The 25,461-nt window shown below is 40.7% G+C and overlaps 1 protein-coding gene across 9 annotated transcripts; it reads right to left on the bottom strand.

Moving 5' to 3' along the window:
- C1H5orf63 (chromosome 1 C5orf63 homolog) lies at positions 1-21,514 on the bottom strand. 9 transcript variants are annotated; one of them, XM_057736202.1, is made up of 8 exons: positions 21,151-21,200; positions 19,604-19,649; positions 19,262-19,311; positions 7,291-7,408; positions 2,738-2,794; positions 2,018-2,073; positions 1,774-1,860; positions 1-936 (listed from the first exon to the last, which is right to left on the bottom strand). In XM_057736202.1, the coding sequence occupies exons 3-8, from the start codon at positions 19,285-19,287 to the stop codon at positions 915-917; spliced, it is 366 nt and encodes a 121-aa protein (XP_057592185.1). In that variant the 5' UTR covers positions 19,288-19,311; positions 19,604-19,649; positions 21,151-21,200; the 3' UTR covers positions 1-914. The 9 variants fall into 9 exon arrangements, with proteins under 9 accessions (XP_057592185.1, XP_057592175.1, XP_057592221.1 ...); XM_057736192.1 differs by lacking the exon at positions 21,151-21,200 and adding an exon at positions 21,270-21,514 and having other exon boundaries at positions 1,774-2,073; XM_057736238.1 differs by lacking the exon at positions 19,262-19,311 and adding an exon at positions 12,447-12,502 and having other exon boundaries at positions 1,774-2,073; positions 21,151-21,202.
- Between the last annotated feature and the right edge of the window lie 3,947 nt (positions 21,515-25,461).

Here is a 25,461-nt window from a genome sequence, read left to right as displayed (position 1 = left end):
TGTAACATAATCACAGCAGGAATATTTCATCATATCTGTAAGTCCCACCCATATTCAAAGGTGGAGGGAATACAAGGGTAATGGTTCATTGGGGTCATCCTAGAATTGTGCTACCACAGGGCTCAATGAATATTTATAAAATCAAATCAGATGTGTTAAAAAATGTATAAATTAGAAACAGTGGCATTCAGTTGCAAGATTTTTTTTCCTACTGTTACTTTGGAAGGCTTTTAAAGTTGTTTCTTAATTTGTGTTAGATCCAGAATGGTTAAGAATGCTTTATGTGAGATAACACGAGGACCCCGCAGTGATCCCAGGTAGTACAAGAAATCTGGGGTGGATGGCAAGACCTGGCCTGACATCTAACTGGCTGTGTGATCTTAGCTAACTTCCTGAAATTCTGTGAATGTCAGAGTCCTCTTCATGTATAAAATGAGGGGGGTGTGACTAAACAATGTCTAAGGTTGGCCAGCTTTAAAATTCTCTAATTTTGAAGACTAACTCATACTGATAAAGTTAAAATCTAGCTAAGTGACTCACAATATCCAAATCATTGAAATAGTTCACAAAAGAATTTTACTATAGATGAAATTGCAATGGTGTGATTTTAAGAGGAAAAGGCAGTTTTTAAAAAAATTAATTAATTAATTAATTTATTTATTGGCTGCATTGGGTCTTCGTTGCTGTGCGCCGGCTTTCTGTAGTTGCAGAGAGCTGGGACTACTCTTTATTTCAGTGCACAGGCTCCTCATTGCTGTGGCTTCTCTTGTTGCAGAGCATGGGCTCTAGGCATGCGGGCTTCAGTAGTTGTGGCCCATGGGCTCAGTAGTCGTGGCTTGCGGGCTCTAGAACACAGGCTCAGTAGTTGTGGTGTATGAGCTTAGTTGCTCCGCAGCATGTGTGATCTTCCCGGATCAGGGCTGGAACCCGTGTCCCCTGCATTGGCAAGCAGATTCTTAACCACTGCGCCACCAGGGAAGCCCAAAAGGCAGTTTTATTTTTAAATGAATCCATTCCTCTATTGGCTGAACCTGACTAAATATAAATAAGAGTACACAACTACATTTTTCATACTTTACATAAAAAGGTGAAGAATATTTTGTCTTTAGATGACATATCTGCTCAGTTATGGTCAGAGGTGAATTTTCCCCAAGATATTAAAACCTGATAAACCACTGTCTTAAAATAGGCTGAATTAACTCAATTGATGATAACTGAAAAACTATCAAAGGCAGTACTCAAATATTACAAATCAGTTCACTGACTACGTGTAAAGCATGTTGAGATTCTTATATACATTTTGGGATTTAAGTCTTTTGTTTTTCTCAAATGAAGTGTCTTTGGCTACGATAATTATTCTCTTCTATCCAAAAAAATGAGCTCTAATTTTAAATAGGTATTATTAAATTCCTCTGAAATAGACTTCATGCAGATGTATTTGTTAAAACATCCTCTTATTGACTGTGCACAGTTATTAACAATTCACATTTCACTTTATCTACCAAATGGAAGAACATTTATTCTTTCATTAAAAAGTTAAGCCCTTAGGGCAGCAGCAGCAGGGACACAGAGCCTTCTTCCTGTAAACGGCTCTGTCCAGTGAATGTGAAATGCTTCTATGTTAATACAAAGGAGAAAAATAAATAAAACAAGTGGATTTCTCCCGCCTTCCATCATCCCCTCCCTGCCAATACACTCCTCTTATTTTATAAAATGCCAACAGGTAAACAGTTCCCACATTGGTACTTCCATTAATCACAAGAGGAATATTACCATTTATTTGGCACCACTGAGTTCAGAGCTGTGTGAAAGTGACAAAAGGAGCATGAGGGCGCAGTCATTTCCTCAGGAAGATGAGCTCTGGACAGAGAGGGTGGAAAATCAGGAGGGCGTTCATCAGCCTCCTGCACCTTGCTGCTCAAGTTTCTGGAGCTGTTTTTCAAGTTTTGAGATGTTTACTCGATGCATCATCAGAAACTGGCCATTCAAATGAAAGACGGGGATGTCAAATTTATACCTGTCATACCAAGCAGAGTTTTCTGGAAGTGTGATGTCCACTTCCTGTAAAATAAACTGAAACAGAGACAGACTAAAGCTCTTATATTTCAGAGGACATGGAACAATACAATAGCTGTAGTGACAAACTGATTGCCAGACTGGTGCTAATGCGGAGAGGTTTTTCTGTTGTTTGTTTGAGGTCCACAGTCATCTAAGGACCCTGAATTCCATAACCTGATTGATTTCTTTATATTTCCTAATTCTCAATTTTGCTACTTTTCTGTCACATCTGTTAGGTTCAGCATCCAGGCATTATTCAGTTCCCAATGAAATAAACAATGTCCCAACTGGAAGCTTCCTGAGAATCAATAAAGATAAGTTTTGGCTGGAAGATTGGGAAAGGTATCATGGTTTGCTACAGGAAAACACTTCCATGGAAATGATAACATAAGATAAAAGGAATAGGGACAAAAACATAAAAGAAAGCACGAATGCTGCACCTGCTAGTTAACTTTGACTCATTTTAAGAGTCAGAGTAAGAAAACCAGTGCTGCTCAGAGAAAAACACTTGGGTGTAATGACTGTTATGGAAATCAGCACTAAAATCTCTCTCTGAAGAACCAAAAGAAAATTTAAATGAAAAATCAATCTCTTTTCCTAAAGAAAGGATCCAGGCAGATACTTTATACTATATACAGGATCAATTCCATACACATAAAGCCACACTGTATTATATTACCCTGTTTTTATAAGGCTCTAGTACTTCCTTGGCTTCATCACAAAGGGGGCACGGATCCTACAGGAAGAAAAAAGCCATTAAACCCAAAGAATGGCATTCAACCTGACAAAAACCACAAGAAGCAGATTATACTTATTTTAAAGGACTGTTTTCTCCCAGGTTAATTATACTGTTTTATTTCCAAAGCAAAACACTGCCATTGATTCTTATAAATAGCTAGTATTTCATGGTAAATGGGCTTTCAGTATTTTTTAGCTGTTTTGATTTTTCTTGACAAATCTATCTAGTAAATGTTAATGCTTATATTTGTTACACATATATATGTGTGTATATATGTATATATGTGTATATATATGTACACACAATACATTTAGAGGCTTACTTTTTTTTTGTTACTGGCTTCATCTAGTTTATATCTGGGAAGATTATTTTCCAATCATCTTTAGTCCTAGGGCTTTGTCCTTCCTAGGTCAGGAGCACTTTCCAAGCCTGGCTGATATCACCAGAATGTTGTTGTTGTTTTGGCTGCATTGGGTCCTCATTGCCACACGTGGGCTTTCTCTAGTTGTGGCGAGCGGGGGCTGTTTTTCGTTGCAGTGCATACTCTTCTCATTGCAGTGGCTTCTCTTGTTGCGAAGCATGGGCTCTAGGCACGTGGGCTTTAGTAGTTGCAGCACACGGGCTCAGTAGTTGTGGCTCCAGGGCTCTAGAGTGCAGGCTCAGTAGTTGTGGTGCATGGGCTTAGTTGCTCTGTGGCATGTGGATCTTGCTGGACCAGGAATTGAACCCATGTCCCCTGCATTGGCAGGTAGATTCTTAACCTCTGTGCCACCAGGGAAGTTCCAGAATGTCTTAAAGTGTGTTTTGATTAGGGGGCACTGAGCTTTGCCAGCCTATTTTTCCGATTTTTTGTTTTTTGGTTTTTTTCGCCACGCTGTGCGCAGCTTGCGGGATCTTAGTTCCCTGACCAGGGACTGAACACAAGCCCATGGCCGTGAAAGCACGGAGTCCTAACTACTAGACTTCCGGGGGATTCCCGAGCCTGTTCTTCCTAATAACCCATTGGGATGGAATTAGATAGTGATCGCCCCATCTTTATAAGGGAAAAATCTCTTTACTTTGAGTGATGATTGTACCAACTCTTTAATGTTTTCTCAGTTTTCTCATTACAAGTGTCAGCAGTAGGTTTCCCAGACTAACTCTCCACCTCAGGAGCAAGCAAGTTTTAATGCCTGTTGCTGTTTGCACCCTAACCGTCTAGAGGGCAAGTCTGCCGAGAATGCTGTGGATCACTGGCAGATTTGAAAGCCTTCTAAGGTCTTGACTCAATGAACAGGGACTACTATATGTGCTCCTGTATGAACTAAAAATAGATTCAAATTACTGATGCTTATATAAAACCTGCTTTTTAACATAACAGGAGAAGATGAGCTGTTGTGGAGGCCCTTCCTCTAGGTTCACTCACCTTACTTTGAAATAAGAACCCCGATCATCAAAATACAGTTTTCCTTCAGAAAAGTCTTTCTGGCTGTATTTTCCTGCTTCAGGTTTCATACGTTATTATTTGTATTATCAATAAACAGATTATGGATAGTCTGTGATTTTTAAGATAACCACATTGAAATTTTCTGAGAAAGTTTCAAAAAGTCAAGAGAGGATCTTAAAAGCAAAAGCAAAACAAGAACCAGTGAAATTGCAGAAGTCCCAAATTTGGGACTATTTGCTTTTATAATACAAAACTTTAGTAGATCAGGTTTTTTATTTTGTTTTTTTAAAACCCAGGGAACGGGAATTCCCTGATGGTCCAGTGGTTAAGACTTGGCGCTTTCACTGCTGTGGGCCTGGGTTTCATCCCTGGTCGAGGAACTAAGATCCCACAAGCCATGTGACTCAGCCAAACAAACAAACAAATAAACAAACAAAAAACCAAGGGACTGTGGAAGTCTGGGCAAATTATCGCATGTGTATGTATTTTTATGAGGAAAGGTCATCGAATTTTAAATAAATCTATGAGGTGAAAAATGACAAGACCCAGTGGTCTGGAACATTTGTACATCCTTGTCTAGGATTTTCAGTGGTACCAATAAAGCACTTATTTACCCTATCCCTGAGTTGTAGTGGACATTTGGTGGGTTGGCTGTCTACCACCCACTCTCCTTTCTAGTAGCAAGAATGCTGTGATTTTGCCCTACAGAACTGCTCTCAGCATGTGGCTGACTCCATCCCTGAACGGGGGTAGAACACCTGATTTAGGCTGAGGCATCCAGCACATCCTAGCCCTTTGACTACAAATGGCTCAGGGATCAGCCAGGCAGAGCCAATGGATACTGTGAGGCTCTTGCTGGAGTTTCTGTAGATACTTGAAATGTGAGATCTAAGGCTTGGGATCGCTGCAGTTATCTATTTGAAGAGCTAGAGTAAGAACTGATTTAAGGGCGTCCCAGGTGGCGCAGTGGTTGAGAATCCACCTGCCAATGCAGGGGACACGGGTTCGATCCCTGCTCCAGGAAGATCCCACATGCCGCGGAGCAACTAAGCCCGTGTGCCACAACTACTGAGCCTGCGCTTTAGAGCCTGTGAGCCACAACTATTGAGCCCACGTGCTGCAACTGCTGAAGCCCACGCGCCTAGAGCCCATGCTCTGCAATGAGAAGCCACGGCAGTGAGGAGCCTGTGCACCACAATGAAGAGTAGCCCCCACTCACCGCAACTAAAAGCCTGCGCACAGCAAAAAAGACCCAACACAGCCAATAAAATAAATAAATAAATTTATTAAAAAAACAAACAAACTGATTTAACCCAGAGAATGCAGAGCTGAAGAGACTGGTGACATGCTTAAGTTTCAGAATTAAGCTACTCCTGAAACCAGACTAACCCATAAAATCCCTTTTTTATTTAAGGCACTCTGGGAAGTACTTTCTATTATTTATAACTGAAAGAGACTTGAAACTGTACTTTTTCTTTCAGAGGACTGTGAACTCCTGGAGGTGAGAGTAATGTCTTATTGTATGTCTAATGACAGAAATGAAGGGTTTGGTACAAATTTTAAGCTGAATGGAAGATTAGTGTGTGTTCCTTTGGCAAATGTTTTTGGCTAACTTGGCTGTTGTTCAAATTGAAAAATAGTGCAGAATAGTTAGGCTGCGTGAGCACCATTAGCCTTAAGGGATTCTTTTATTTTTATGGTTAATTTTCACATGCTTTTCTCATATGTAGACACAGATGATGAAATATTTTTGTTCCATCATACTGCAATATATCCTTGTGAATATGAAAAGTAGTTAACTATTTTCAATAAGGAATTAATTTTTAAAAGACAAACTTTGTTATTAGATAACTGTCAGATATATTTAAATTGCTGAAATGCTTGAAATCTGAAAAAAATCTATTAAACAAGAGATTTGGTTTTGTTTGAATTGCAGTATTATTCACTAAAGTTAATTCTATTACCCTGTACTTTATTTCTGTTTTGATTATAAATCACACAAAGTAATGTTATCTAGCAAAAGGAAATCCATAATGTTTGTCTTATAAATTTTAGAGGAAAAAGCTCTTAAAAAATTTAAACTTGCTTTATGGCTTAAAACTAGTGTTAGGGATAAGAAAATAAGTACAGTCAGTCCCATTATCTGTGGATTCTGTATTTGCAAAATCATCTATTTGCTAAAACTTATTTGTAACCCTAAAATCATTACTCAAGCTTTTGCAGTCGTTCATGGACATGCAAGTGCATAGAGCAGCGAAAAATTTGGGGTGCCCAAAGTGCACATTCCTGGCTGAGGTAGGACAGGATGATGCTCTGCCTTCTTTTTCCAGCTCTCATACTGTAAACAAATGTCCTTTTCACGATCTACTTAGTGCTTTTTGCATTTTTGTGCTTTTTCTTGGTGATTTTGCCATTTAAAATGGCCCAAGCATAGTTCTGAAGCGCTGTCCAGTGTTTCTAAGCATAAGAAGGATGTGATCTGCCTTACAGAGAAAATACTGTGTTAGATAAGCTTTGTTCAGGCATAAGTTATAGTGCTGTTGAGCTCAGTGTTAATGAATCAACAACATATATTAAATAAGGTGCCTTTAAACAGAAACACACATAAAACAAGGTTATGTATCGATCAGTTCAAAAATGTTATGTCCAGAAGCTCATAGGAACCTAACCCTATATTCACCCTAGGAGCAGTGGCTCAGTACTTGCTGATTCAGCGTTTGTGGCAACTTTATAGAACAGGACTATCACAAATAACAAGAGTTGACTATATTTCTAAGTGATACACTTGTAAACATCTGATAGTTCTTTTCTTTCAATGTCAGGATCAGATGACAATTAAATATATCAATTTTCCCTCTGATAACAGTGACACAATGAAGTATGTGAGTAGGACAAGAGTTACCACTGTTGTAACTGGAACTGAAAAATTGAGGAGCACGTCTGAAAAAAATTTATACCGTTGCTTTCTGTTCAACATTTTTCTCCTTTCTTAAATGTGCAACTTTCTTCACCCAGTATTTTAATCCTTTATGTTTTCAAGGTAGTAATTTTACTTTTTACTCTGTACCTTTGTGAATAAGGTCAGTACAGGCAGAACAGTCTTAGAGGCAGACAGATTTCTCAAGAGCAGTTGAAAGGAGTGTTCGGCAAGTTGCCTATTTCCTTGAAACCAGAGCATCTTAATTCTGCCAAAAGAAAAATAGACCAGTAAACTTATGTGCCCTAGACTTTGCTCTTTATAATAGAAACAGTAAGCTGCAAGTCTGTGATGGAATTTGGAGACTTCAGATGTGCTTATTGGAGTCCAGGAGTGTCAGAGAGGCCAAGATATTTGGCAAGTCTCCATGAAGCCTCAATATTCACTGTATTCCAAATCAAACAGAATTTAGAATGGGCAAAAATCCAAATGTATGGATTAGCTGTGTGTCTAATTACTTGGTTTCTGTAAGCATATTGCATGGGTTTGTTAATTAGAATAAAAAATTAAATTTCACCTGCAGATTTTGCTAGTATCCTGATAATCCCCTAAAATGTGGTAATTTTCCTGAGATAGTGTTTATTCACAGAGATAGCTTATCTCATTGGTAAGCACTGAATAATGCCCAGCCACCTTCATGGTAAGAAAAGAGTAAGCAAGCAGCACAAGTCTTCAGCTGAAGGTTAAGGCTATTACTTATGAGATCTACGCCCCTCTGCTGCAAGAGGTGGGGAAACCCAGAGCTGTACTTAGAGGAACTTACAGGGGAGATTAGGCTGAGTTAACCTATCAAAAACAAAAATCCACTCAGCTCTTTTAAGAAGTATTTTAAAAGGAGATTGCCATCATTTTTGAAAACATCCACAATGTACTAGTGCTTCTGCTGGAGATATTCCAATAAGAACAGCTTGGTAATAGCAGCATGTCAAACACTAGGCTTTGAAGCTCTCTCACCCTGCTACTTTGCTCGACATAAGACACTCTAGTTATTCCTAGTTATTCTACTGAGCCTCCAGCTTTGTCCTTTAAACTACAAATACGATAATTTCACTTTTAAAACACATATGCACTGTTGACTTTATCACTTATCAATATTCCTAGCATGAATTCATTCCTGGGATCTTCATTTCTTAACTTCTCTTTACTCTCTCTCTTCAACTTCATGTATTCAGTTTCCTCTCCCTTATCCTGGCAACTTGCAGCACAAAGATCCTCTTTCTGTTCCTTGAATAACCAAAGATCATTTCTTCATCTGGGTTTCTGCAGTTGCTGTCCCTCTGCATGAAAAACTCTTAAGTAGCTTCTCATTTGGCCTGGGCTCATGTCACCTCCTTAGAGATACCTTAGTGACTACCTTACCCATGTGGACCAGTCCACCACGCTTCTTTCTCATATCTTGCTACTGTTTTCTTTTATCCTTCACTATCTAAAATTATTTCTTTACCTATATGTCCCCTCTACTACAACATGTGTTCCATAGCAGCAGACACTTGTTCACACCAATATTCCTGAGCATCTACAATTAACCTGGTACACAGTAGGTGTTCAAATAGTTGTTCAAATGTTAATAGTATTGGAGTGAGCCTTTTTCCCTCTCTTTAGTCTCACCTCTAACCCTGATCAGACACTCAGTGTATATAGCCGTCACTATTTGGGGAGATCTCACATCATAACTAAAGGTCAGTGCTCCTCAAGGTGTCCACGAGATGCAGGCCATGGCGCTGCAGCTGGTCCCAGCCCCTTCACCACCACCTTGAATCTCCTCCTGCTCTGCTCCACAGAGCATGCCTGTATTAATTATGTACTAATCTCTGCTGGTGACCAGGCTTCTCAGTGTAAGATTAGCCTTAAACTCATTTCAAACAGAATGATATGACTCTAGAGAAAAGTACTAAACCCATATCAAACTAGAGTAAAGAAGACAGGACAAAAGGACTGGGTTCTAATCTGTGAAAACAATAATCGTTCCTTCTCTCTTAAACCCTTAGTCTTCCACTTCTCCCCAAATCTCCCTGCTAACTAAATGGTCCTGATAATGCATAAAAAAGGAATGTGATAAGAATTTTGCAAGGACCCAGCATTATTCTAAGGAGGAAAGTGGATCTAAACAATTTCACAATATGCTGTGCTACTTTCAACTAAGTGATAAGCCCTGATATATACATTTTCCGTAAATTCAGCAGAACCAACACTCCAATAGGTGAATATGGTTGGAGACAGTAGCTTCTAAACATGGCTCAGTCTACAAAGGATATAAATGAAGGGGGAAAGTGTCAATAGAATGCTAGCCATGTTTACGCTAGGTGGAAATTTCTGCGTTGTTCGTTTTGGGAAGGCCTTATGCCAGTAGTGGCACACCCTCCTAGGGTATGAACTTAAAGAAGCTGTATTAAATGAAGGAGAAAGAAAATTTTAAAAGTCAGTTTTGTGAGAGTAAAGGCAGAAAGATAGCCCTTGGAAATGAGAAGAGGCAGGCCATCTAAGGCAGTGACCTAAGGTTACAACCAGGGCAGTGAACAGCAGCTGTGTGTTTTTGGTGGAGGGATTGAAGATTTATTGATGTCAGGCTGGTAAGGAATGGAAAACTTATTGCTTTTACCTAGCTGAGTTGAGACTGAGGTGTTAAGGCTTTTGTTAAAAAAAAAAAAAAATCACATTCACAATGGAAATCTGCTTCAGTATTTCCAACACGACAAAACACAGCATGTGGTCTTGGTTGTACCCCAGACAAATAAAACCTGTCAGAGTAAACAGAGTTGCTGTTCATTCCAGATTTGCTGGAATACTTGTTCAACCAACCCACAAAGCTAAGTAAAGTTTTCAGAGATGCCACAACCATTCTGTTTAAACTAGTTCTCTTTTCCATGTTAGTCTCCATTTCTTCTTTTTTAAAAATATGTATTTAATCACTTAAACATGGCACATTTGTTTACTGAGAAATGCATTAGCATTATGCAATTTTTCTACCTGCATATTTTCCAAATGCCCTAAGGTACATGCGTTTTACCACATTGTTAAATTAACCTATATCTTTGTAAGCACTGTATTATAAAATTATATTAGAGTCTGATATAAAAAAAAATTCTCTATACATCTCCAAGGCAGAAATAAGATATTAAGGCTAAAGTTCTGAACACTGGAGTTCACTTAGTTCTAGAAATAAAAAGTAAAATGAAAAACAATACACTCCAATTGGAATTCTATAATATTCTTCTTAGAATATTTTATTAACTCTGTAAACCCTAACACCATTGCTGTCAATGTCACATTCACCCAATCATGCCTTCTTGAAGTAACATCTTAATATGAGCTACTCTGTCAATGTGACATTTTCATTAGTTCTATTATTTTTGAACAGTATCTCAGCACTATAAGAAATACTCTGAAAGGTGGTCTGTGCCTACTGGCTCATGCCTGTGGGAGGACAACACCTTTTTGATTATGTCATTGAATTTAGTCATGAAGTCTGTGTCCTTACTACACACAAAGACACAATTTTATCCTTTGTATTTTGTTACATGACTCTGTGATATGAGCAAAAAGAGCTGTGCTCATAATATCAAAGAAGCACAATTGGGTCACCTTTGTCACAAAGAAAAAAGAAAAAGCATGAGAATGGATTTAGAATATGCCTAAAACAAATTCCACAGCCTAACAATAAAGATGGTGTTTCCTGCTGTTTCAAGTCCACTGCTGCTCAGAGGCACGGATCACCCTGAAAGAGAAAGGGAATGCTGGCTTTTCAACAAAACTGAGGCCAACTTCAGTGGTCTTTATGGCAGAATCAAATACAACATGGGGGAAGCATGACTGGACCAATTCAGCCCTCCTTGAAGCAAGATAAGGAAGATAACTTAACTTTATAGCACTTTCCCTGGGAAGCACTGAAGGGCATAGCATTAAAGCAACTGATTACTGCATAGAAAGAAGCCAGGGTCATTTGAGCCTTTATTAAGGATTATTCATTTCTTGCATGAGGAGCTGCCCAGGCTATGGCTGCACATCACTTTTGTGGGGTTCCTGGATTCTTCAAACGCGGTGTGTCTGATTAGAAGGGAAACAACATTGTTCTCACTTGAGTAGAGAAACTGACCTTCACTGACCAGAATTTTTATTCATACAAAGAGTCCTTCGGCACACTGAACCTCCAAGCTCACGTAACCCCTCATCAGCAAGCTGCAGTGTTGTTAGTTCATGTGCATACTCAAAAAGTCTATATAAGCTCAGGTACCGCCTTCATTATTAACAGATAATGTTGGAGCTTCTTCACAAGAGTATAATGTAAATTTAATGCTGAGCTGACATTAACCAAACACTATTACTGTCACTCTCATTGAACCTGTGTTCCAGAAAGAGAGGCTCTGGGCTTCTGTTCAGTCATTTGTGCCATGTGAGATGTTAAGTGCTCCATTTCACATTCATTACCATCTAGGTATAACATTCCTATTTTTATCCAGCGACTAGAAACATGTGCGCACACACACACACCCCTCTATTGGGAACAAAATCCATTATTTTAGATTACTGAAAGTTTATGTAATGAGATGAAGTCGTTCTTAAGGGACTCATCTGGATTACTGGGCTCTACCTAATCCAGGGAAACGGACAAATGATGCCCCCCTAGTGGTCTTATGTGCTCAGTCAGCTGTGTCCAAACTTCCCTCTCTCCCAAACAAGTGGGAGCCTACCCTGGGATCTTGGGTCCAAATGTGGAGCCAAGAGTGACAAGGAGATACAGTGCACAGGAACACAATCAAAGCTATAGACTGAAAAGATACTTTGAGGTGTCAATTCCAAGGGGCTAAGCAGGGTTAGAATGAGGCTACAGAACAGAAACAGAGGGTAGGGGATGGAAGGCAACCTGGAGTGGGGCCCTCACTCCCTGCGTGCATGAGATCTCAGGTGCTTTTTCAGCACCTCAGCCACAGCAGTCAGGGTACCTGGCCAGGGCAACTGCCAAGGAGGTGGCACCAACTCAGACAGGATGTTACAACAAGGATCCCCAGCTTACCACCCACCTGTGGGCCCACTTGTACATGGCCTCATGCTCAGCTTCATTTTTTTAAAAAAAAATAACATAACATTTTATTAGTTTCAGGTGTAAACATAATGATTTGAAATTTGCATACAATGCGAGATGATCACCACAGCCTCATCTGGCTATGCATCTGGACTGCTGATTTGATCCCACATAACACATGAAACCCTGAGGAGACACACCCCACACGCCCACCCCACTCCCTCACCTTCTACTTCCAGTCTTCAGTGCCAACAGGTTCACCACACACGGGGGCAGAGAAGCCTGTAGAGAATCAGTCCCAGAAAGAAATGACTGGTCACATGAGTTCCTACAGACAAAACCCTTTTTATTTTCTTTAAAATTATTACCATGATTGTGGGGTTTCCAAGTGTCTGGATGTCTCTATTCCACTGTTTGAATGCAACGGATGCTCTGTTAATTTGCATTCAACACACTGATTTGTGAAAAAGTTTTTTAACTATCTGAAGTATGGGCCTGGACTATCTAGTAAGACTACAGTTTCACTGAAGGTATATGGCATTTACGTATCCATCACTTGGTACATACACTCTGCCGCCATATTCTACCCCGTTCAAATTCTTAGCAAAAGTAAGCCATTATTGTTTTTTCTTCATCCTGTCTCGTTTTTAGTCCATTTTTCCCCTCCAAATAAAACTCTCACATGGAGAAATCAACTCCACATTCTGGATACAAGCAACAAGAATTATAGAGAGATGTATTCCAGTGCATTCAGGAGGAGGGAGTTAAATTCTTCACTGAAACAATATAAATACAGGAAAGATCACTATAGGGACATCTAATGGGCAGCTTTAAATTCATAAGAGAAAGGAAGGGAAGAGTACTGTGGGCTAAGATTAGAAGTGCTTTCACGAGAGAAGGATCCTAAATCATTAGGACTTGGATATGTGAAAAAAGGGGAAGCATTCCGAAGCCAGGGTTAGACACAAAGGCATAAGGTAGGAATGCTGTGGCCTTTTGGATGGGAGCCAATGAAGGGTTTTAAACAAGAGAGTGATGTGATAAAACCAGTCTTTTAGGAGGATTGATCTGGCAGCAATGAGCAGGATAGCTGCAGAGGAAAGAAGAATGGAGGTGGGAAAGAGTTCAATTATGAAAATCCAAGTGTAGGATGAGATGATTCGTTCAACAATTACCTGCTGTTTTCCATGTCTTACTCATAGGTACTGCGTTCAGTGGTGAACAGAAGAGTCAGGTCCCTGGCCTCATGGGGTCCATATATTATAGAGACGTTAAAGAGATTCTTTTATGTCAGACAACATCAAAAAGTGGTAAGCAGAGGGGAGGGAGTGAAACAGGGTGATGTGATGATGGCTAAGGTAGGTCCTTTAAATAAGGTGCTCTGAGTAGGTGTCTTTTTTGCTGAGACTAAAGGCTGAGAAGGTACAAAGATCTGAAGGAAGAGCATTTTGGGGAAAGGGAACAGTAAGTGCAAAGGCTCTGGGGTGAGGACAACCTTGACTTAGTGGAAGAAACAGAAAGAACTGTGTGGCTAAAGCACAGTAAGCAAGGCGAAGAGTGGAAGAGACAGGGCAGTGGGGGTTGGATCACCTAAGGCCTCACAGGCTATGTTAAAGAATTAAGGTTTTATTTTCAGCACAATTAGATTTAGAGGAGGGAAGTGACGTGAGATCTCATGTACATTTTATTTTTATTATTTTTTTAAAGATTTTTTTTTTGATGTGGACCATTTTTAAAGTCTTTATTGAATTTGTTACAATACTGCTTCTGTTTTATGTTTTGGTTTTTTGGCTGCGAGGCATGTGGGATCTTAGCTCCCCGACCAGGGATTGAACCCGCACCCGCTGCATTGGAAGGTGAAGTCTTAACTACTGGACCACCAGGGAAGTCCCTCGGGTACATTTTAAAAAGATGACTTTAGCGCTGTGTGAAGAATGGATGGCAAGAGTGGAAGCAGGGACCCAGTTAGGGGCTACTGTAGTAGTCCATGTGAGAAAGGAGGATGATGTGGACAGGGCCAAAAGGACCTGCCAATGAACTGGATATGATGAATTAAAAATGACAGTAAGGACTATCCTAGTTTTGGTCTTGAGCCTCCAGGTGGGTGGCAGTACCATTAACTAAGATGACAGCTGAGGCAGGAACAGACTGAGGGATGTATGGGTCTGGGAGCTCAGTGAAGGACAAGCTGGAGCTCAAGTAGAAAGTGGCATGTACAGGTTTGGTAATCAGGAGAAAAACCAGGACTGAAGATAAAAATTTGAGACTCCATCAGTTTAAGGGCTGTAATTACAGCTGAGATCATGAGATCATCTAAATCGCAGAGAAAAAGAAGAGCACTGAAGCAATCCAACATTCAGAAGTTCGGTAGAGAGGAGCCAGCAAAGGAGGCAGAAAGAAAGGTTGGTGAGGTAGGAGGAACATCAGAAAAGTGGAAGCCAACAGGAGAAAGTATTTCCAGAAAGAGGGGAGTGGTCCATTGTCAAAAGAGTGATGAGGGCTTGGACTAGAAAAGAGATGGTCAGAGAAGCTTCCACAAGTCAGGTGAGATGTGTCTGATGTTGCTCCAAAGAAATGAAATCTTCCAACCAATGCCTACCTGTGAAATGAACTACCTTGTCTGATTCTTGCCTAATTTCACATCCGAAGTAAAAGGAGATATATTTCTGGTGAGGGTGGAGGCAGTGGGGTAGGGGGGAAGAGTAAAAGCTAAAAATTGGTTGGAAAAAGAGATAAGATAATAAATGTAAAAATCATTGTATAAGTTAAAGAGCAGAAAAGAGAAATAAGGCTTAACTATTTATTACTAAATAATACAAATAATAAGGTATGATTATTGATAATGATGATGGTGATGATTCTACTGACTGAAATGTACTTTTACTGGCCCCAAAAGGAAGATTTAAAACTCTAGGTATAAGACTCTCAGAAATAGGGAATTGCAAAACTGAAAAATATTTCAAACAGAAATAGCTGGAAACTTTATGTTGTGAACATTACTTAATTAAGAATTCCTAAGACAGGATATCACTGATTAAAGACCCAGCATATTTATCTCCTACTAAGACTGAATATCTAGACCAGCAAATACCTTGGCACCAGGTACTGGCTTAGCTTACTCAGGTCTCACACAGTTATAGAACAGGGCACTGAAATTATCTGAAAGGGGTAGAGGTTTCCCCTTGATAGGTTCTAAGTAAAAGTCACTTCCCTTCCCGTTGTTCCTTCCCAATACTTGCCTTTATATTTTCAAAGAAGGGAAAATTCAGTACCACTATTATTTGACCAATGATATCCTCAACCCAACCCTTGTACATCAAAACAGAAGCTGCCTAGGCAGTGGTGAAGTTGGACTTATTAATAATCTTTAAAGACAAAACTTGTTCCAAAGTACTTTTGAATACATTGTGTAGAGAGGTCAAAGTAAATTTAAATGAACATAGTTCCCACAAACTCATCAGTCAGGGGAACTAAGCACAAATGGTATGGTTCTTCATCTAGAGCTTTAAAGTTACTCTTTCTTACAGAGTTTCAGTTGGAATTCAGCATGTTTGAATTCCTGGGTGCATTCCTGTGTGAGGATTTTAATAAATATAAACCCCAAAGACAGGCGACTCCACTAATTAGTTCTCTGATGCTAGGCAATTCCTCATCTCTTTAAGCCTGTTTCATCAACTGTGGACTAGGAGAAACTCTACCCATAGGCTCTGGGTATCAAACATCCTCCAGATCAGAGAAGGGGAAATCACATACAGAAGAAATTCCATCAAAAGGCTCCAAAGAAAGACTTGGAAGTAGTTACCTGTAGGAGTCTAAAATGCTAGGCCATTTAAAGAGGACCAAAATTACATAGATCTGGGCAGAAGTGTAAACGGGTTTGCTCATCGCAAACTCACTTCTCTAGCTCCTTAATCAAAACTGGGAAGCCCTGGCATCAGAAAAAACCCAGCAGGAAAATGGGGGAGGTGACATTAGAGTGGTCAGGCACTGATCTTGCAACTGTTTGAGCATCTGAGATGGAAAAGTGCCTCCGAAAAGGAAGAATAATGTGTTTCTTTCTTATTGATAGACACATTTAAAGAATGATTTTAATGACAGACCCTTGTCATCTTGGCATTCTCCTCCATGTCCAGAAGTGCTGCTGTGTGTGCCCAGGCCTACAGCAAGCTGACAAACATGAAATGGAAGGGAGGAGGAATCTTCAGAGTAAGCAAGCGTTTGTTTTAGAACCTTTGGACCTTAGCAGTCACATTTTCCTGATCGTTGCTTTAGAGGAGTCTACTTGGTAATGGGGCTGTTTTCCAGAAAAACATTCAGCTAAGAAAAATGAAATGAAGATGCTGATCAAGAACAGCAATATACTGTTACTATACACTCCCTTTAGCACCCAGGGGTCCAAAGGGGATTCTGGACTAACTTGTTCACACAGTGGGGCCTGCACACACTGTACCCCTCCCCTTATCCTCAACCCTGAAGACACTGACTCAGCATGTGGCCCAGAGCCAGAGGTATATTGGGAATTCAGAGTGTGCCACAATGTTCAGTACAATTAGACATAATGGCTGCAAAGCTGTTCCTGAAAGCCAAGAAAGCCTGAATAATGTGGTTGGGTTATATTATACATGAGGGCTTAATAGAGTTTAAAAACCAATTTGAAAATTCCCTCATTCCATAAAGATAGCATTTAAGATGAGGGCAAAATCATGCTAGTTCAAGGGATGGGAACAAAGTGAATAAGGAATTATGCAGACTCCTTTCCACATTATCCCTCTTAACCAAAACGACGCATTCCCTTTGAAGGTCTCTCTGGTACTTAATACTGACCCAGAAAGAAGACAATTTCATTACAACATCTTAGTCTTATTGTACCCAGCTAGTAATGCCAGTTTCCTTGCTATTTAAAAAGCACAAAATTTCATTTCTAAAAGTAACTGTTTGCAATTCAAAATCCATCCACCCAGGCAATGCCCTCCATTTGTCACTAATACTCCACCATTTCCAATTCATTCTGCCAAAGAGGCGAAGTTACCCGCATGACCACAGAAGACCTGAAAGATGCTTCATTCATTTTTAGCCATTTTGTAGCAAATGACTTTGGAACATTTGAAATATTAAATCCAGCATTTCTTTGGACTTGTGACACTAATACCTGAATGTTAGGAATTATCCACTCTTGAGGTCATACCCCAGTCACCCTTAGTTACGTGAAATTCCACAATTCTTGAGTCCTGTTCTGTTACTTAACAGCTGTTGCTGATAGAAAATCTTAATATTTGGGAACTGGATTCCAAGGGACTTTGGAGATTCCCTTGCTTGATGGATAAAGAAACTGTTTTACCAAAGCCTTTCATTCTGCATTTTTCCCTCTATATTTTCTCTTTGAACAATGCCTATTTTTATATATAATGAGACCAAAACAGAATTCTCAGAACTGCAAGGGATCTCCAAGTTCAACCCCATTTTTTCCAAAAAAAGTCTCAAAAAGCTCTATACATTAATCCTCAGAGTAAACCAAATAACAGATACCACATTTTTTTAACGATTTAATTAAGGATGGAGAGAATGAGGAAAAGTCTCAGCTTCAGATGATAGAATTCTTTTACTATAAGAATGAGGTTCTAGATCTCTAAATCTAAGATGATACAGATTAACTTCATTTTTGAACTTGGAGAAAGAGCTGAATTTAGATCTCTGTTTTTTTTCAGTCTATGTCCTAAGCTGCTTCAGCTGACTGAGTTTCTATTAAATAACAGTATTCTTTCTCTTGGCTGACTTGGAAGAACTACATGTCTTAAGAAGTAAAGAGTTAAAAATGATGAAATAATTCAGTCTTATGTGCTTCTCCCTGACTAAACTAGAAGCTACTTCCCAATTATTTTATGATTAATATGAAAAAGTACAGGAACAATGAGAGGAAGTTCATCTGTTTCCAGTAGTAACGTTCTGGTTTCTGTTGGAATCCCATTGGCAACAGAAGGAAGCAGCGTATACTACATGCCTGCCCTATTACAATACAAAAAGCTGTCAACTTTGAACTCTTCTGAAATGTTAGTAAAGTAGAAAAGATGATTGTGGCTTTCCTTCAATATTATTTGGGTAACCTAGCCTTAAAATAGTGAACAAACATAAGTCCTTTATCCTTAAGGCTGGACCAAATCAAGATATTAATGGCCTAGGTAAGCTAATAATTTGGATACTTCAAATGGATACTTTTCAAAAATTCGCTCAACAGGTGTTTGGGTGAGGAGTTTGGCATAGCAGGCCTAGAGAGAGAGTGGAGATAGGGCTGGTGGTACCTTTCAGTTTGCACATTCCATTCAGTATAACAAAGACCCCGCAACTGACCAGGCTAGATCTCCTTGGAAGGCAGTTTGGTGACCATCTGTAGATTCTCAAATATGCCCTTCCCTACTCCAAGCTGTTTATCAAGACATTAGTAACTGCAGGATTTATAACTGCATCTGGTAGCCCCTTGAAAGGTTACTGTTTTATATTCTTTTCTCTACCTTGTTGCATTCCCAATGATGCTTTCACACTCCTTACAGATCCAGCCTCCCTTCTATACCATGTACTGAGTGTCTGCAATGTGCCAGCCACTGTGCCAGGTACTAGAAATATAAAAGTGATTAAAATACTTTCCCTGCCCTTAAGGAACTCACACCTTGGGTAGGGGAGAGATTTACAAACAAATAATACAATACCATGGTGATGAAGCCTATAGCAGTAAAATAGTTATTACTAGACATTACTGGTAAAATGCTCTGAAATCCTTGGAGATGGATACTTTCTTAAAATAGAAGGTATTTTGAGTTTTGCCTCTGTCTCCAAAAATCTTATCTTGGGTAAGGATTGGAATAAAAAAAAGAGGAATGTTTCCATGCCTCCAGTTCCCTGCGGCTGTAACTGAGATGGGGAGGTAGGGATATGGAATAATATCTATATGAAACTTAGCCAAAACCTTTCACTTTGCATATTCTTCCTCACTAAGTTTGTCTCTCCAACTTGCTATGTGATACTAGGGGAAGGAGGAAGGAAGCTCACCTAGTCCCTGCTGTGTAGCTATACATCCTTGGAACCAGATGGTTTCTCCCCTTCAAAATAATTGCAAACAAGATTAAAACTGCATGCAGGAACTATTCCAGCTGGCTTTTGGCTTCCTCTGATGTACACTCCTTGAATAAAGCGGTAGCAAAATTAGATTTAAAATAAGGAACATAAAAAAACTTACTACTTGTACCAGATCACCTCAAGGTCCTGCTACGTGTGAAACCCCGAGCCCTGGCATTAAAGTAACTAAATGCATCAGCCAGCTGGAGTATGCACATATTTGAAATACAAAAACCTTAATAATTAAAAAAAAAACAACTTATTTTGAAGGCATACCTCCACATTGCCTCTGGATACTTAAGAGTCCACTACAACCAGGCATCTGGAATAAAATAGAAATACAGTCCAGTACATTCCCAAGTTGGAAAATCCTCATTTTTATTTCCTTACCTGCCATCAATCCATCTAAAGAAAACCACATAGCCACATTTTCCTCTGGTAGAGGAGACAAAAAAATACTGATCTTTCCTTGGCAGGTAGCTACTACTGACCACAGTAAGCATGAAGAAAGAAACCCTGGGGAGTCTGCCTGTCTAAAACACCAGCCCCACCAACCTTAATTTTCATAACAGGACCCTTCTAGTTCCAGGCAATTCCTCAGCAGAACAGGACCCAGGTTATTAGCCTACGAGATTTCACACAGAACAGTGATTGGTTCTGCCTTACCCCCCCTATTACTATAACCACTAAGTATTTGCAGGGCACACTTCTTTTTCCAAGTGTTTTAAATCGCAGTGTATACAGCTCTAAACATTGGTAGTGGGCTTCATAAACATAGGCCTCTAACAGCCACTTCATCTTTCACAGCCCCACTGAGACACCGCTCCAGTGGCTGCTTAACCAAGGTCATGTGTGGTTAAGGAGACCTGCTTATGTTGGGAAGTGTGCTACAAAGTGTGGGGGACATAATAGATCTTAGACACTATCCCCATCCTGGAGGAGCTGAGAATCTTGGGGTTGAGCTGAGCCATAATGTGGATTTTTTTCTAAATGCTCTAAAATATAAAGTACTATGTAAAATACTGTCTATTAAGAAACAAGAATAAAGATCTGCCAGACAAAAAACCCCTTATTCTTTGACAGAACAGCCTTAGAAACAGACATCTGCCTATTCATGTTAGTGACAATTTAGAAAGGACTTTGTAACTCTGGACTTATTTTAAAAATTGTATGAGCGATATTTGTCAGGGGTGACTGACAAGGCTAAGTATTTATTGAGAATTGTACAGTCTGCGATTTATTCTCGCATGGTTTAGCACCCAGAGGGCTGCTTTTCCCCAACAAAGGCAGAGAGGAGGTCCACAGAGGCCCAGGACTCACAATGTTCCCGACAGCACTCACGATTAAACCTTTCAGCCCTCAATTAAAGGTCAACATGGTTGCTCAAAAATATTTATATAAAAAGGCAGTCATCTCAGCCAATTGAGATTATACTGTCACCTCATAGAACTCGATTAAATCCGAAACAGCGCATCTGTGAATCACGGAAGAAGCATGCACTTGTGATGTTTTCTGCTTCCTCTTAAAAAGCTACCCTTTCCCACCCGTGATTTTGTTCACTTCCCAGAGCGCTATCGCGCGCGCGCACACACACCACACACACATACACCACACACACATACACCACACACACACACACCACACACACACACACACACGATTTTTCCCCGGAGGTTCACGGATATATGGCTCCCAGTTTAATTAAATTTCCCGTAATGACAATCGAAATCGGCAGCGCGCGGCACACTGGGGGGTTCACGTGCCCCCTCTCCCGGCCGAGTGCCGGCTCCGGGCAGGGGGCGCACCCAGACCCCCGCACCCACCTGCGCCGCCGCTGCCCTCGTCGCCGCTTCCGCCGCGCGCAGAGCACTTCCGCCCCCTTCCGCCCCCTTCCGCCCGGCGCCAGCCCGGCGCCCCGCACTTCCGTCCCGGCCCGCCGCACCTCCGGCTGGTGTTGGTGGATCCCAGATCCGAGTTGATCGCCCCTCTGAAGGATGGCCGCGCTTGGGCTGTTACGCATAAAAAGAGAGACGCAAAAACCAAGGCAACACTGTTTAAAAAAAAAAAAAAGTCCACGGAAAAGTGACCCGGCAACTTTGTGAACCATTTGATAACGAGCATCAGGTGTGAGAGCCAACTTTTTGAGAATGTGCAGTGCCGGCCATTTTAACCCCTCCCTGTATGCATTCATTCATTCATTCATTCATTCATTCATTCATTGTTTACTGCCCTTCTCTGGGTCCTGGCTGAGCTAGGTTATGGGGAACCCAATGATGGACAAACTGGCAGCTGTCCCCACCCCAAAAGTAAAGCTGTGTAGGCAGGTCAAAGATTTGGAAACCGTCCTTAAATAGGTCATGTGCTCCCTGAGCTAGGTACTTTGAAAGGGAAGGGATGTGGACCTATGGAAAGGTACGAATGTGCTCTAGGTGAAGAGGTACCTTTTAGGCTGGGATGTAGAGGGCCAAGTTGGGCAGGGACTGAGCTCTGCCGGTGGCCCTGAGGGAGCAGGAGCATGGGTGATGCACAGAAGAGTGACTAGCAAGGCTGAAGCCTTGAGGGAGGGGGGTGAGGGTCGGGTGCACACATGCTGGAGAGGGTAGGCTTGAGCTAGGCCCTGTGGGACTTTTCAGGCTTGTGCTAAGGCAGCTGCAGGAATTTTTGTTTTACTTGGTTTTTGTGTGTATGTGGGAGGCAAGTTGAACCGACTGCCTTTCCATTCTGAAAAGATCACTCAGCTCTGGGTAGCAGGATGGGTTATGGGATGGGCTGAGTGAGAGTAGAGTCCAAGCAAGGGAGGCAGGAGGTGGCTATGTAGTCTAGGGGTGAGGTGTGATGGTTTGAATGGTGTTACTGTAAATAGTGAGAAAATAATGAGTAATACTCAAAACTAACACTTACTGATTGCTCACCATCAGCTTTAAACTCATAACTTGATTAATCCTGAGAACAATCCTATTAAGTATTACTAGTATCATTTTACAGAAGAAGAAATGGAGGCTTAGTAGCTTGCCCTAGTTCTCAGATCTGTAAAATGGCAGAGTTGAGATTCCATCCCATGCTATGTGATGTCGGTAGCCATGAGCTTACCACTAAGTACTCAGTATGTATCCAATGATTTAAAAGAAGATACAAAACAAACCAAGGTCAGGAATGAATCCCCTAAGCAAACCACATTGGTTATGTGATAACTTTTAAAGGGCACAGCTAGAAAGTGGAGTTTTCAAATTCTTACTTGAGCATGTACTGATAACAAAAGAGGGGATTTTGTGACTGTCAACAGACTACCTGTGATTATTTTTGAGTTGATACACTTTGATAAGACCTAATCTTTCTGAAGAAAGTAAAAAAGAAAAAGTCAATCGACAAGGTATACTCTACCTAACAGTTGCTGATATATTATCTTGGCCCTAGTTATAAACACCTTGGTGGAACATGAATAACTCATATTTTGTGGAGTGACAGAAAAGCTTCCTAAAAATGCAACTCCAAATCAGTGTCCATCTCATTTCTTGTTGGAGAATGGAAATACTGTAAATTGGATTTTTGGAACCTGATTTCATCCACTGAATGAGAAGAATGACTCCACCAAAGGCCAACAGTGAAAGTTTTTAGCATTGGTTGTGGATAAATTTCTTCAAGGAGCCAAAAATTCACAAATTTCCAGAATTTGATTAGTAAGAATTTCTTGGGTTGGTCAGGCGATGGCATAAGACCTCCTCATGATTGTTTTAGTTGAGGGTGGAAGTCCCTTGAAATGGCTGGGCATCCCTGAGAACGCCTTGTAATCGATGCCCCGTCACTTTGGGAGAACTTAGCTGAGTGCCATGAGCCAAGAGGGGCAGTTTACCCCAGGGGTAGGACTCACAGTGCTGGGCATATGAGCTAAGCTTGGGAAAATGTCGGAAGTCTGACTGGGAAAAATTATTGTCTCCAAAATAAAAAAAATAAATCTGCCAAATCAAAATTAATAAACATTTATTAATGGTTACAAACTAACACTGTATCAGCTTCATTAATTGCTGGATTCAGTGTTCATAACAATTTCATTATATTTGAAAACAGTTTTTAGATGAGATGCTCTTCCTGAGTGAGAGTTCTTAAATATACATGATGAGTGTTAAGAAATAACAGCATATTTTATTTACTTTAGCCAAATAATTTCAAAAGCAAAATTATAAAATCCTGTATAGCAAAATTATTAAGTGTGGGATGTATGTAGATTTTAACATGGTTCATGTGAGGTGAAAGTAAGAGTCTTAAGAGAATATGAGGGACTTCCCTGGTGGCTCAGTGGTTAAGAATCTGCTTGCCAATACAGGGGACGTGGGATCAAGTCCTGGTCCAGGAGGATCCCACATGCCGTGGAGCAACTAAGCTCATGTGCAACTACTAAGTCCGTGTGCAACTACTGAGCCTGAGTGCCACAACTAGTGAAGCCTGTGCGCCTAGAGCCTGTGCTCCGCAACAAGAGGAGCCACTGCAATGAGAAGCTCATGCACAGCAACAAAGAGTAGCCCCCACTCGCTGCAACCAGAGAAAGACCGTGTGCAGCAACAAAGACCCAACACAGCCAAAATTAATTAATTAATTTAAAAAAGAGAGAATATGAAGATCTAGTGTAGCCATGGGTCTTGTGCAATTTTGTTCACTCAAAGTGGGCTTGTCAAAGGCATTTGATCTACATCTTGTCCTCTAGGTCTGGACTCCAATTCCAAGCTATGCTCTTGGAATCTGGATAGGATTGGTGCAAGGACCTCTGTGTTCTGGAACATCTGTTCAAAACTCACATGGGTTGAGTTGTCTCTTAGATGTCAAGGCCCTGCCAGCTCTGTGATCAGTTCTGAGACAGAAGCCTGCTCTAGAGAAAGCCTGCTGGTATTGCCTAGTCCGCGGCTCCTGAGTGGGCTCCAAGAGTACTTTAGAAAACACATTGCCTGTTCTTCCAGAGATGACCTGGAGCCAGGCTTCCCTGCAAAGCCTCATAAGGGCTGGACCTGTGGTGAGAAGTGAGGCATCTTCACTCCTGCCTGCCAGGCTTTGCCTCTGGGAGAGTAGGAGCAAAGAAACAGCTTTTTTTATTTTTATTTTTATTTTTATTTTATTTATTTATTGGCTATGTTGGGTCTTCGTTGCTGCACATGGGCTTTCTCTAGTTGCTGAGAGCGGGGGGCTACTCTTCATTGTGGTGCGCAGGCTTCTCAGTGCGGTGGCTTCTCTTGTTGTGGAGCACGGGCTCTAGACAAATAGGCTTCAATAGTTGCAGCACACAGGCTCAACAGTTGTGGCACACGGGCTTAGTTGCTCCATGGCATGTAGAATCTTCCCAGAGCAGGGCTCGAACCTGAGTCCCCTGCATTGACAGGCAGATTCTTAACCACTGCACCACCTAGGAAGTCCCAAGAAACAGCTTTTAATGTCAATGCTTTCCCTTGAGAACACTTTAGAAAAGTAATGTATGTCCTGACAATTAGTGACTGGCATGTCAACTCTGTTTTACAGTAACCTGGCTCTGTGCCGTCACTGAAGAAACATGCACTCTGAACTTTGACTAGGAGGGACAGCCCCAATAATTGCCCCAACAGGGTGATGTGATCATGATGGTGGAAATATTTAGAAACCTGGTTGGTTTCCTTCCCTGGTCTTTTTCTGGTCTTTATAGTGAGCTTATTTGTTAACTCATGAATATCTCATCCCCAGTACTGCAAACTCTGCAGGAAGTCACTGTAGGGGCCAGATACGGTGTTATGTTTAAGGTCATGGAAAAAAACAGTGGCAACCTCCCAAAGAAAAGACAGGCTTCTGAGTCTGGATGTGTTGGGTCAGTGGGGTCACTGTTGACTCCCCCAGGCCAACCATTACAGGAAACAGAATTATAAGTCTGTCTTACCAGGGGAGAATGGATCTCAGGAGCCTGGTTTCTATATTCCCCTTGACATTTAAAAAACTCTGCTCTTGTGCCAGACATTCAGAGGAGAGTGAAGAAAATTTTAAAAGGAGAAAAATGTTTATTTGTTTTAAGCCTTGCTCAGTAATCCACTTATGCCATTTACATTAGTTAAAGAACCTTTCCATGTAAACACCATTAATTATGTAGTATGAGCCAAATAAAAATGCTAAAAAATAACAGCAAT

This window comes from Hippopotamus amphibius, chromosome 1, assembly GCF_030028045.1.
Source record: "Hippopotamus amphibius kiboko isolate mHipAmp2 chromosome 1, mHipAmp2.hap2, whole genome shotgun sequence".
NCBI classification, from domain to species: domain Eukaryota; kingdom Metazoa; phylum Chordata; class Mammalia; order Artiodactyla; family Hippopotamidae; genus Hippopotamus; species Hippopotamus amphibius.
This window is presented reverse-complemented; position numbering and strand designations above follow the sequence as displayed.